The sequence below is a fragment of the Lutra lutra genome, chromosome 7, assembly GCF_902655055.1.
Source record: "Lutra lutra chromosome 7, mLutLut1.2, whole genome shotgun sequence".
In the NCBI taxonomy this organism is placed as follows: domain Eukaryota; kingdom Metazoa; phylum Chordata; class Mammalia; order Carnivora; family Mustelidae; genus Lutra; species Lutra lutra.
The window spans coordinates 119,436,886-119,450,979 of NC_062284.1; the positions used below are offsets into that span (position 1 = coordinate 119,436,886).

Below are 14,094 nucleotides of genomic sequence, written 5' to 3' on the forward strand. Positions count from 1 at the left end.
TATGTACTTAACAAGGATAGAACTCACCAGAAATGTAAACTGCGTCCTCAATGCGGTGTGCAGATCCCACAGACCATGTGAACCCAACCCCAGAAGTTGAGTGTGATCTGGGGCTCTGGTTGTTCTGCCAATGAACACGCTATTGCATGTGTGTGTGGATGATTCCAGGGACACGACATTGGGAAGCTTAGCTTTCTCTCACCCATTTTGGAATATATCTGCCAAAGCAAAAGCCCTTTTTCTCCTTACTCCCTCCAAAAATTTATCTGAAGTAGCACATGATTTTAAGAATCTCCTTCCTGCCGGGTGAATTCAGAGACCCTGGGTCCCACCTGGGGGAGGGAATGTTAAACATCTGCACAAACATACATAGGTGGTCCCACTTTGTGGGATTCTGTGGGTTTTGGTGCAGGTGTTGGACCTCTGAACCACACGCATAGACTTGAAGACATGGCCAGCAAACTGGATTTTCTCCTGGGAGTGTCGTGGTTTGGTGGAAAGACAGAGGCAGCTCCAGAGACTGGGGTGTGGATCCTGGCTCTGCTTCTTGCTGATTATGATCTGGGGCAATCCCCTGTCTTTTTAGAGCCCATTTTCTTGGCTGTAAACGGATGTAATCTCAGATTTCTTCATGGAGTTGTTTAGGGCCATCTGAGTAAGTGATTGTTTTTGAAATTTCCTATACAGATGGAAAGGTGATGTCTTGTCCCCTGATGGTCATGTGCCAACAACACAAATACAAAGTCATAGTAGCAGTGGTAACTTTTGACTCTGTTTCTCATCTGATGTGAAGGATTAAAGTGTGTGTGTATCAGAAAGCATTTGTGGGGGCGCCTGGGTGGCTCAGTGGGTTAAAGCCGTTGCCTTCGGCTCAGGTCATGATCCCAGGGTCCTGGGATCGAGCCCCGTATTGGGCTCTCTGCTCGGCGGGGAGCCTGCTTCCCTTCCTCTCTCTCTCTGCCTGCCTCTCTGCCTACTTGTGATCTCTGTCGGTCAAATAAATAAATAAATCAATCTTTAAAAAAAAAAAAAAAGAAAAGAAAGCATTTGTGTTAAAGGATGTAGATTACCTGCTGCAGTAGATGACCCCAGATCATTTGGTTTCACTTAGGAATGTGTGATTGGGTTGTTGGAGCTGCCTGGTGATATTTGTAGTAGATTCGCCTTTTGGTGGGGGAGGCCGGTAGGTTCCTGAGTCAGACTGCTTTGCATTTGGCCCGAGGCAAGTTAGTTAACCTGTCTGAACCTTAACTTCCTTATCTGTACCCCTCCCTCTGTTCTAGAGTTGTTGAGAGGATGAAATATGCATGAAAAATGCTTGGGATAGAGCTTGGCACCTGGTCAGTCGTCAGTTAACATAAAAAGTTATTTCTCTTGGGGCGCCTGGGTGGCTCAGTGGGTTAAAGCCTCTGCCTTTGGCTCAGGTCATGATCCCAGGCTCCTGGGATCGATGCCCACATTGGGCTCTCTGCTCAGCAGGGAGCCTGCTCCCCCGCCCCCCCCTCTGCCTGCCTCTCTGCCTACCTGTGATCTGTAAAATAAATAAATAAAATCTTTTTTAAAAAAAGTTATTTCTCTTGCTCTTACTACTACCGTCACCACTACTACTCTGATGTTTGGGGGTACCCTGATTCCAGGTTGGGCTGGTATTTAAGCCAAGTGACTCAGCATTGTACCGAGTGAATTAATTTTTGTGTGTGTAAAATTTCCATAGATAATCAAAGGCTGGCTGTTTGGGGGCACCTTAACGGACCACTGTGGCAAGGTCTGAGACTGGTGTCAAGGCACCAGCTTTCAGCGCCCCCCAACCCCCACCTGTGGGAGGTCCCGAATACCGGCTGCACGTGGCCTTACTGAGATAGATCCCTTTCAGGACTCATGAAATGGCGGTCAGAGAGTAGTTTCACACTCTCCCATGAATCGTGCCCTGCGAAGTGTTTGTTAAACCGGAGATTTCCCCCTTATGCCGCATAATCTGGTAACTCCTAACCCTTGGCCCACTTTCTCGTTGGCTGTCATGTCGCCTCGTGTAGTTGTCAGTGATTAACCTCATGAGCTTCTGGTTCCATGTGTCCCCAGCCTCAGGTGGCAGTGAATTCTCAGGCGAGCTGAGGAGTGTGTGGACGCAGGTGCCCTTATCGCTCTATGCCAGTCGGGGGCTGGTAGCCCAGATGAATCCCCAGAGGGGGCAGGGCTCAGTCTGGGCACTGGCCCCTCTGGGTGACACACATCGAGTATCACCGAAACTGCGCAGCTCTTTGGCTACAGAGGCTGGCGACTCCCACCTTCTGTAGAACCTCACGGGAACACAGTTTGCCAGGCAGATACGGTGACGACGTGGAGGACCAGTGGGACTTGCCCTGGTGGGACTCTGAAACTGGCCTCTAGGACACTCCGTGTGTGGCCAAGGAGGGGAGAGTTTAGACACCCTCGTGTCCTGGCTGCAGGCAGCTGCGGGTTGGGTGGCCCAGCCTTGGTCACGGTTTTCCTGTGGTTTCACACGGTTCCCCGGGTCCAGGTGAGCTTGTCTTTTTGGGTAGATTCTGTTCCCTTAAATGTTTCCCTTAGTGCTAATCACATGGTTAGTTCGTTCTACCCCTCCGTCCTCTCTACCTCTCCGGCATCTCCCTGCCCTTTGCCGAGGGTGCCTGGGAAGCCTCAGTTCTTTAGGAGTTCTGGATTTACCTCTTTTTACCGGCGGGTTTCTTGACACCCTTCCCCACCCCAAACCAGTTTGGCCCATGCCCTCTACTCCCGCTGGGCTCTGCCCACCCCAACCCCACCTTGATTAGCACCTACAAGATCAGAAGAGGAATCCATAACACTTACAGCGTCATTTGCTCCTTGTCATTTCTTCTGCCTGGGTTGGGGCTGCTTTCAGGTTTGTCCTTGCAGCCGATGTCACCCCCTCAGCCTCTTCTCAAACGCCATTTGTTGAAAAGATCGCCTTTGCCACTGGTATACTTGTGCCAGAATTGAAAGGTGCTGGAAAGGCAGTTTCTCCCTCCAAGTGGGCTGAGTCAGTTATAGCAAGATGCTGTGGCCAAAAGCTGGGTTCCCGGCCCCGGAACCCCAGCAAAGGCCACTGGTGTGGAACGTGCGGGAGACTGGTGACCTATTGGTCCTGTGGCCAGCGACCACCCCTTTGCAAAGCAAACATATCAAGAAACCAATAACCCAGCATGCCTGTTTTCCAGGGTTGGGGGGGTGGGGTTATGATTTTTTTTTTCTTTTTTAAATGTCATCACTGTCAGGTTGAAACCCAGTACATACACACCCCATAACTGTAACTTTTACCTGGCCAGGTACATTTGACAACATTTAGTTATGGAACTAAGGTGATCAAATTATATGTGCCAGTTAGATAAGATCATATTGGAACATTTAAAAATAGATGAGTGACTACTGACAACGAGCAGATAAAATGTCACTAGCTGGGCCAGGTGTAATCCAGTCGAGGGTGTCTCTGTTTGTCAGACCCACATGTGCCTTTATTACCCTCCATAAAACATTACTGTGGTAATTATCCTTTGCAGCATCCGAGTCACTTTAAAAAAAGTAGAGGTGCTAGAAAGAGTGTGAGCGCAGAGCTAGAGCTGGCTGTCCTCTTTTCCCTCTCCACGTCATACTGTCAGTTGATAAGTCCTTTACTGAGTCTTGAACTTTTTTTTCTGTTAAGGTTTTATTTATTTATTAGAGAGAGAGAGAGCATGAGCGCATATGAGCTGGGGAGGGAGCAGTACAGGGAGAGGGACCGAGTGCAGAGCTTGGAGCCCAGTGCGGTCGGTGCTCCATCCCACAACCTTGAGATCATGACCTGAGACCTGAGCCAAAATCAAGAGTCAGACACTCAACCGACTGAGCCACCCAGGTGCCCCTGGGTCTTGAACTTTTAAAATAACTGAGTTTCTATTTCTGTCAGTGCAATGAATGGTAAATTTATCTCCCTTCGTATCTATTGGCTTGAAGTGAGTTTGCCTTTTAAACTTAAAAAAAAAAAAAAAGCATGAAAAGGCAATCTAATATATGTCTTTTATTCTATCACGTGTCCTCTTTGTAATTTGCTTACGCGGTTTTTATTTTAAGATCGCGTCTCCGGTACAAACAACTGTTATTAAAAAATGATAAAAAGGAATATATCCACATCTTGGACCATTTTATCACACCACTGCCCATTCTTGTTTCATACCAGATGACAAATAAAAACCTACATTTGCATATCTTTGTTTCTGTAATAAAGTTGTTAGCTGTCAGGAAGAATTTACTTATCCATCTATTGTGGGGGGGGCACACGATATCTGGAATTCATCTGAATTCACCTCTTTGAAGTGGTGGAGCCTGGCTGTCATTAAAGCATATCCAGCAACCAGCTTCTCATACTTCCTGTGTGTTTTGCAAGTGCTTGAAAGTTTTCTAAACCTTTCTGTGCCCATACTCCTTTTCAGCCTGCCCAGGTAACACTGTGAGCCTGTAGATCCGGGAAAAGAGTTAAGCCTTAGCTGCTAACCATGCCCAGAGGACAGATGGGTGAAACGAATTTGGAAGATTTAGTTGGATAAAGCAGTGATTCTGCGGATGCTAATTATTCGGCCTTCTGATTTAGAGCATGAGGTGGTGGTGGTGTTGTGGGGGTGTGCGTTCCCCTTTCTTTATTAGAGATCACCGGTGTGGAGTTTGACAGTATTCATAACTATATTTCAGGTGTTTGCTGATCATTTTATTATTGATTGATTTTAGTGCACTAGCTCCCGCCTGCCTTTGGCAGTTGGGAAACGGCAGTCTGGAGAATAGGAGAAATAACTCATTTCAACCCAGACACATGGGAGCTCTGCCTGCCTTCGTGCATGGACCTGCGCCAGGTTTGCCCCCAGTCCCTCCCCAGGAAAGCTGGCCTGATGGCTAGTGGAGGTTATGAATAGTAATGCCCAGGTCGTGAGTGAACCAAAGAGGGATTCCTGCAAAGCGGACCCCTGGGAAACTGACGAACAGGGTTCCTTTCTCAGTGTCCACCCCCTTCACCGCACCTGGTTTTAAGGCAAATGTTGGGTTGATTTTGGTTTTATTTCGGTGTGAATGCAAGGACAGGAGTGAGCTTCCTGCAGTGACTAACACACACAGAGCCAGCGTCGCCACTGCAGATGAAGCATTGAACCTGTGCCCTGTGTCCTTGCCCACCTGTCCCTGCTGCATTCCCTCACCCCCAGATCTGCAGATGCTCATGAAAGAACTGGGGGGGGTGGTTATGAGATAGCCGAGGTGTGCCCCTGACAGAGGTGTGGGACGCCAGAACTGCCACACAGCTCACCTCTCCGAGTATTGTGCAGGTGACGTCTTGATCATGCTTTCCATCTTTTGGAACATGTCTATAAAATTATAGCAAGACGGTTGCAGAATTGGGGGTGACTTCCATATCTGATATTCAGAGGACGCCTTGTCCAGTGGCTGTGATCAGCAGGGGCTCTGTTTCCAGCTCCTGATGCCATCAGGCTGGCCTGGTCCTCCCTGCCTGCAGGGGCTCCACCCCAGAATGGAGAGAAACTGAGGCACACAGGCTGGGGTCTTGAGTGAAATTTCTGTCTGGACCAGGAGTATAATTTCTTTTCTTTTTTTTTTTTTCATTCCCCCTCCTTTTGGGGGAAAAAAAGAGAGCAGAACAGGGAGAGCACAGAGGGACATTAAAAACAGGGCCGCACTGCAAAGTTGTTAGGGAAATTCAAGTGTCTGACGTGACTTCTTTTTTTAAAATCTTTCTTCTGGAGTAATTGTCTGTTTTGTTGTGGGAAATGAACAATGATCTGTCTAGATAAAAATTCGTTGTGATCAGTTTTGTTCTCACTCCTCCTCTCTCTCTTTCATGTACTTGGCTAGTTCCTCAGATCATTTTCTTAATATTTAAAATTCAAAAATCCCCCTTGATGTCTTTACATTATAAATGACAGAACTTTAGAACAAAAAGGGCCTTTAGGAATCACTCACTTGCCAAGCATTTTGGTGGGGTCATGGTCATTTGTTAGCATAACTTTTCTCTGTTCCCTCTCTCTCTTTCTTCTTTTTTCTGGCATGTCCCAGCTTCTCCTGTGACTTCCTTTGACAGAGAGGAGCATTGAATTGATTAACTGCCTTTTACATGCTCGGTACTGAGTTAGGGCCATCCTGTGCGTGACCACATGTAAGCCCGACATGACTCAGAAAAGATAGTATGACGTCTAATACAGAGGTGAAGAAGCAGGCTGGGAGGAGAAGTGCTTTATTTCTGGTAACAGCAGGATAGCAGTGTAGACCAGAACCACGTCACAGCAGGGTAGCAGTGTAGACCAGAACCACATAGCTCGATCCCTTTGTTGCTTGGGAGCCATGTGTGGGATGCATTCTGGAACGCTCCCCAAGAAAGCCCCGGCATTGCTTCTGGCCCCTCTCATGGGCACCTGGGCATAGTTGCCTTTCACCATCTTGACAGCCCCGGGAAGCCCCGGGAAGCGCGAACGCAAGGGAGCGAGACTATGTTGGGGGGCTTGGTGGGAAGGGGAGAGGGGGCAGTGAGACCTGTCTTTAAGAGCTTGCCCATTCCAGCTGGGGGTTGCCCTGCACAGGCGGTGTGGGCATTGAGTCGGTCTGCAGGATGGGCTGGCTGAGGACTGTGTGTGTGTGTGTGTGAGAGTGTACAGTGTTCACACCTTCCTCCCCTGTATGGCTCATCTCTGTCCTCCTCTGCTGTTCCATAGCCCTTTGGTCAGCTTACAGAGTCTTTCGGAGTCATTTATTGTTTGCCTTCCTCTGGAGGTCCTGTGCCCAAAAAGGTGGACCCCGTCTCTCTGTCATGGTGTGTCATGGCAACAAGTGTTAAGTGACTTGTTTCAGAATGAGACCCAAGGGGCATTCTTGGTTCGGCCCAGGGAAGTTCGAATGGGTTTGTGAACTGTTGAAGTCCCAATTCAGCCTGGTCTGGGGGTACCGAGGATGGGTTTTCTGGCAAAGGATGGAACCTGCCACTGTTGGGGTATCAGCACCTGCCAGCCCCTCCCCCAGCCCCCGGCCCTCCCTGCCACCTTCCCTCTCTTCTTCCTTTAGGTCAGCTTGGCCCTGGGGAGCCTGAGTGGGAACCAGCGCCGCAGTAGGGGAGGAGCTGGCGGGGTGGGGGTGGAAAGTGTTCTTACACCCTGGGACCAGCTGATGGGAGTCTATAGCAGGAGCTCTTTCCGGAAGATTGTAAGCCCGCCCTCCAGATCCCGGGAAGACTTTCTGTGTATTGGGTGAGAGTGGCAACTTGATGAAAAATGTCATCCCATCCCATCCCATCTTCTGATGCACAGTGAGTGGGACACTGGGAAGGAGATGGAGCGATGAAGGCCCACGTACATTGATGAATCTAGAGCAACATGTTCTCAAAGCATATAGTTTGATTTAGTCTGTGGGATGATTTCATCTGACCACCTCATGGATAGAGGAGAAAATTGAGACCCCGAGACCCACCTAGTGAGGTGCAGCTCAGAGGTGTGTGTTCTTAATACTGATGGGCTCCCTCATCCCATCTGTACCTCCTCCTCTTTATGCTCGACTCCTCCCCCTTTTGTGCCTTGAAGCACTTGACTTAGGTCATCATTCCCCCCCCCCCCCCGCCCCCACCCACCTAGTCCCACACTACCAGCCCAGCTCTCTTAGCTCCTGGAGATCCCGTGCCTGGTGTTGGGTTCCCAGAACTGCAGGAGCTTTGAGTCCAAACCCCTGGTTCAGGTATAGAGCTGTGGGGCAGGGGAGTGGTGAACGACGGGCTCTGTTTTTGTAAATCACATACTCTGGAAGCACAGCATGTCTGTCCTTCATGCCTGTGGCTGCTTTTCAGCAGAGACCGGATGATCTCCAATGACTAAAATATTTACTCTGACCCTTTAAGAAGAGGTTTACCAATCCCCCCGTCGAACAATCAGTTGATGGTGAACCTTAAAGCCAGCCCACCTCACATCCACCTTTCTGCATTCCCGAGCTTCTGCTAGAAAAGGTGGGGGTCAGCGAGCCTACAGCGGAGGGAAGAGGGGGCGTATGTCCAGCAAGGTCGTTCAAGTCCCTTGATCAGCAGTTCTTAATTCGGAGACATCTCGAGGGTTATACGTTCAGATGAGCACTGGACCCCCCCTCCCCCAAGTCTTTGACCGAGTTAGTTGCTCAAACCAAGCCATCCTCCATCTTTCTTCTTTACCTGTTACTTCCAGTCCATTGCCAGGTCCATTTGGTTCAAAATACATCTGGAAGCTGCCCTTCCTCCTCCTCCTCCTCCTCCCTGCTGCCACCAGTCACCTCAGGCCTGGACTGTGGCATCAGTCATGATGACCTCTGCAGTTCCTCTTGCCTCTTCCAACCCGTTTATTCCTATGGTGGCAGGTCCCTGCCTTCTAACTCGTTGCTCATTATTTCCTTCACAGCAGGCACTCCAGTCTGTACAATCTTGCTGATTTATTTCTTTGCTTACTTCCTTGCTGTCTTCTTCCCCCTCTAGAATCCAAGCTTCAAGAGAGCAGTGTCTTTTTGTGTTGTTCTGTATTCACTAGCGTCGCCCCCATGGTGCCTGGCATGTTGCGGGGACCATATGGAGGAGGGAAGGAACAAGGGTAGGTGGTGTTGGAAGCGCCCTCCCGAGATGGCAGATCAGAACCATCGAGAAGAATCATTTCCAATGATGCACCAAGAACACGTACCCAGCTCCCCACTCCATTTTGACCTGGGTCCTGCCTCATCCCTCTTCCCCCGCGGGGCTCCTCCCCTGCCAGGGGTATCCTGGTGACTCTTCTGTCACTGCTGGAAGTGGGCTTTACCCCTCAGAAGGGGTGAGAACGGGGGGAAGAAAAGGAAACCATTGTCCTAGAGCAAGCATGTACCACACGTCTTGGACCCAGAATCCACAGACAAAGTGTATGTTTCCTTGTGATCCAGCGTGAGCCTGTGTACATGTGTCCACACGCGCACGTTTCACGGAATGCCACTCTGCCCCAGATGTGTGTCCTAGTCTGTGGGATTCTGTTCGGTGTCATGAAAACTGTGCCCGTTGTGTCCATGACGCTGACTCCATGACCCGTGAACGTGAGAGCACACAGTTTGAAAATCATCTTAGAATTTGGTACTCATCCTCAGAAATTCACAACCTAATGTAGAGGCCCCCCGCCCCGCCCCCGAAGACCCCTATCTATGGACGGCTGGCTGACAGACGACATACTCTACATGAGGGGATGGGAGAGAGTCACGGGTCGCTAGAACCATCTCAGGAAAAAATGTTATTATTACAAGTTAGATGTAAGACTTCGTTTAGTTGTTGTTTTATCTCCGTTGTTTTTTTTTTTAACCTTTCCAACTAATCAGTTCTTTCTACAACATGGGCTTCCTCTTGTGTCCTGATGTTTTTTATTGCTAACGAGGAGCTGACTGCTATTCCCCAGGTGCTTTTTGATTAAAACACAAACCTTGGCCTCATCCTTATCTTCTTACTCAACTTACTTCAGCCTTCTCCTTTTCACATTGGTTTTTTTCAAGCTACGTGTGTGTGTGAAAGATTTTCATTCAGAGACACATTTTCCTCTTTATATACACATATATGTATAAATGTCATCTTAAAGAATATCTGTACACAAAAATGTGTCTCTGAATGAAGATCTTTCTTTCCTTATTATTTTGAATTCCTTAGCATTTAATGACGCGTCGCCCCCCACAATTGTCACAGAAGAAAAAAAAAACCCTATTCTTCAGATGAGATGCAGAAATTTCTATAAAAGCTCTGACTCTAAACTTATTACACAACTATAATCAAATTACAGCTGCCTTTCCCCAGTTAGGGGCATTAAATGTAATTTTTCCTGCCTAAGAAACTTGAGTATTCTTTCTGTGCATATTTCCATTAAAAATTTTTTCAAGTCGACCTTTTTACTCTTCTGTGGTGTTCCATGAGACCAAGAAGGACACTTGGAGGTGAGATGCTGTGGCCAGCCTCTTCCTGTTCCTTTCAAGCTCTCTATATATCGTCATTGGAGGGGGTAGGCAGGTGACAGTGTCCCTGGAGTGTGTCCTGAAGATGCTTTTTGTGTTTTTTTTTTTTTTTCTCTCTTTGGAAATTTTAAGTATGAGATTTATTTTTTATTTTTATTTTTTAAGATTTTATTTGCAAGAGAGTGCAAGCGGGGTGACAGGCAGAGGGAGAGGGAGATGTAGACTCCCCACTGAGCAGGGAGCCCAATGCAGGACTTGATCCCAGGACCCCAGGATCATGACCTGAGCCGAAGGCAGACACTTAACTGATGGAGCTACCCAGGCGTCCCTAAGTGTGAGATTTTGAAGTTCATGTCTGGTCTGCAAAAACCTATCAGCAGTGCCAGGTTCTCTCCCGGTGAAATGCAAAACTGATCAAGGTGGGAATCGTTATGACCCAAAGCCTGGGCACATCTCTGCAGCAAATGACCGTTGTACACATGTGCAGAGCAGTTTGAAATTAAACCTCGGCTTGATGACCACCGTGTGAAGACCTGGGCGAAAGAAAAATTGGAGGAGCGAGGGGCAAGACTGCTGTGAATCGGAAGTGGCTTCCTGAGCACGGGAGAAGTTACGGGAGCGAGCACATGGAGTGAGCCGTGTGCAGAGGGCAGACAGGGACACTCACGGAAATAAAGCAGAAAGGCTCTCCACGCTGGATTTGCCAAGCCAGGACCGACAGTACCTGTGGGTTTGCCGGAGACTCCTCCCACGGCCACGCTTGGAACTTGATGCTGCTTTTATGATGGACAGCTTTGGGAAAATCAGATTTGATTGATTGATTTCTGAAGATTTTGTTTTATTTATTTATTTATTTTTGAAAGCGAGGCAGGGAGAGGGAGAGAGAATTCCAAGCAGATCCCACCCCCAGCATGTGAGCCCTGTGCTGAGCTCCGTCCCACATCCCCAAGATCATGACCTGAGCCGAAATCAAGAGTCTCAGACAACCGTCTGGGCCACCCAGGCACCCCGCAGATCTGATTTAGTGAAAGGCATTGGATGGCCAGCTTTGCTCCCTTTCTTCTGTCAGAAAGAAGATGTTCATGACGTCATCCAGCATCACTCGAGTACTTGTAGGCATGGTGCCTGTTATAAGTGTGTGACTTCATGCTGTTGCTGGGGCTCCACACCCAACCCTTAGGGGGTCTGTTTTTTGCCAGTGAGGAAGCCAAGACTTTCTGAGGACCATGATTTGCCCAGGGCCACACAGGAAAGGTCTCCATGGCTCCAGAATTCCTGGTCCTTCCTGTAACCCCCACCCCTGCCTCTTGCACCTGTATCAGTTACGTTGCAACTCTTCCCTCCCCCCCACCCCAGTTGTGTTTTTTTCCCACTTAGTTCATAAATAGTAATGCAGTATAATAAAAAAAAGATACTTGGGCTGGGATTAAGAGAAACCACATTCCCTGCTTACTGTTATTTGCCTACGAGGGTCAATTATCCTTCATGTCTTTGTCATATTTTTATTCCCTGTAAGATTAAACGGCCCCACCCTGAAGGCCGTCTTGAAAACAAAGCTCTTAGGTTCCCAGAACTGAGATAATCTCCTTGGCAGAGATGTCTGGGTGGCTTGTGGGTCCTGGCCCTCCAGGTAGCTGGGTAGAGGCCTTGTGTTCAAGTAGATCCGAAAGGCTCCACAGGGAACCCTTGGTGGAGTCAGGATAACCACGCCCCCCACCCCCTTGCTGCCACCATCCCCCCACCCCCGCCCTGAGTTACCAGCTTTTGTGGTTTGTTTTACATTGTCTGGATTTGGTCATTGCTGGTCTGCCCCATCCTCACTCACACCTCTTCTAGAAAGTGCGCTTTGTGTCTGTTTCCCAAAGGAAAGAAGAGGTGGGTCCCCGCAGCTCCTTCGGTGGCCCTCCTGCTTTACTGGGAGAGCATCAGCAGTGCCCCTCAACTATTCTGGGCTTGAAAATGTATGCATGAAAGGAAAGGCCACATAAGGACGTTGGATTTTCCAACCAGCCGGTTAAACTAGAACGTTGGTGTTCTGCTTAGGCAGGTTGGCCTGACTGGTACCGGTGTTTGGGCTCAGGTCTCTGCGCCTGCCCCCGCCCCCCCCCCCCCGGGGGGGCGGTTGGGGGGTGGAGGCTGGGGTGCCCAGCCACTGATCTTGGCTTTTGGAGCAATTCTCTCTTCTTAGTGCACCAGAAAGAGTTAATTCTGCCCCCCCCCCCCCCCCAATCTGATGTGTTAGTGAAGAATTTTAATGGGTTCTGTGAATCAGTTTGTCAACTGCTGGGTGAACTCATGACTGAAATACAAATTTTTAAAATCCTCTTTAAAGATTTTAGGAATAACTTTTTTTTCCCCCCCTTCTAAGGGATTTTCTTGGGACATTTTCCCCCCTCTAAGAGTTAAGCAGTACTATTATTTCTGTCGTACAGTAGTTCTGAAAAGGAGAGAGCCAGTCCCTTGGCTGCCAGCATGGGGTGGGTGTGGGTTTATGTAATTTGACTTCTTTTCTCTCTAAATCAGTAAATATTTACAAACGACTTTATCAAACAGCTTGGGTACATTCGGTCACTTGAAAGCGTGCACTCAGAATAGTGACTGCCCATGGGCCTGCTGCCAGGTCAGTGGGCCTCACAGAAGGACTGACCTTTTTTTTTTTTTTTTTAAATAAAAATGTGGTCCACAGACCAAAAGTGGGCCTCAGAAGCAAGTCTTTCCACAGAACTAGTTTCAGAAAATTTGCTTTTTTAAGTTTCACTTATAAAGATCCAACTCCTTTAGGCTGGGGGCAGAATATGTGAACTTAGACATTCAGAAAATAAATATTGGCTTCTGGCTTCTGGCTTAGGGCTCCCTGTGCACCCCCCCCCCCCACCCCCCTGCTGCTGCCCGAGTTCTTTTGTTTCTTGGGGAAGGGAATCACAGAAATCCATTTGAAGCTTAAATGTCATTCTTTTGTGAGTAAGTAGGAAAAAACAAGCAGATTACTTTTCCATTTCTTGCAAAGTGGAACGGAAAAAAGATGGTTTAAAAAAACAACTCTCAAATTTTTTACAGCGGTGATGGGAGTTTGGGGTACCCTGCCCTCTTTTTCTTTCCCCATTTGAAATCTGACAAATTTAGAACACGTTTTTTTAGAAGGGGGGATACGTACGTCCTTCAGAGTTGACACTGAAAAATAATACAGGGATCTGAGTTTGGGGGCCACCGGGATGTGAAAATTACACTATTATTGTACCAGCGTCCCCTGGGAAAAGCATGCTCATTTCGTGTGCCGCACTTAATCCAGGTAGGACCAAAGTGCATTTTATGGTGCCATCCGGTCAGTGTCCAATATTACGTATTTCTGGCTGGCAGACAAGGGCACATAAGTGAGAGGCTTTTCATAATAAGTAACTGTGGTAATTGCTATTCATCTGCATACTGTGGAACACTGAATGTTGCTTTGTTAATCATTTTTATGTTTTCCTTTTCTTTGCAGAGCATTGGGAAAGGGTCATTGTGGTGCATAGACCCAGAGTATAGACAAAATCTAATTCAGGCTTTGAAAAAGACACCCTACCACCCATACTCACACGTGTTCAATACACCTCCTGCCTCTCCTCAGGCATATCAAAGGTAAGCAATTCAGACTTTTTTTTTTCTTTTGGTCTACTGAAGTTGCATTATTTTGGCAGAGACGGGCACTGAAACTAATTTGAGAGGCTGTATGATACGAAAAATAGCTGCAGGTAAATGAGAAAGAAGTCAGGCACTATCGGCGGCGTACACAGTGTCATGTTTCTCGCAAAGCTTACCGTTTCTTGCTGCTGCAGAGGAACGTGCTCAGAAGGCTTCCCAGTGGGCGAAATACTGTCTTCCTGGGTAGAAACATTTACCCAGAAAAGGTGACAGCTTTTACATCTCCGTGTGTCACGGTTTGTTGGGACAGAAGAAGTACAGGGATGAGTCAGGTAAGCGCTTCCGTCGTCCCAGCCTCTGACTGAGGGCGTCTTACAGGTGTTCGCCCAAGGACTCACTCGAATGTTGTCATTCCTGGTCTCCATGTGGACGCTGCTCCACAGCGATCATTTTGTTGTGGTTACGTGGTGTTTGCCTCCTCAAGGAGAACAGCAGAGGACAATG

General features: G+C 48.2%; 1 protein-coding gene across 5 annotated transcripts in view; it reads left to right on the top strand.

Annotated features, from left to right (window-relative positions):
• The window catches only part of FOXN3 (forkhead box N3), a 400,340-nt gene that overhangs the window by 215,754 nt on the left and 170,492 nt on the right, over positions 1 to 14,094 (top strand). For all 5 annotated transcript variants that reach the window (XM_047738590.1, XM_047738593.1, XM_047738594.1 and 2 more), the window contains one exon: positions 13,451 to 13,587. In XM_047738590.1, the coding sequence (XP_047594546.1) occupies positions 13,451 to 13,587 (137 nt within the window). The remainder of the gene's footprint in view (positions 1 to 13,450; positions 13,588 to 14,094) is intronic.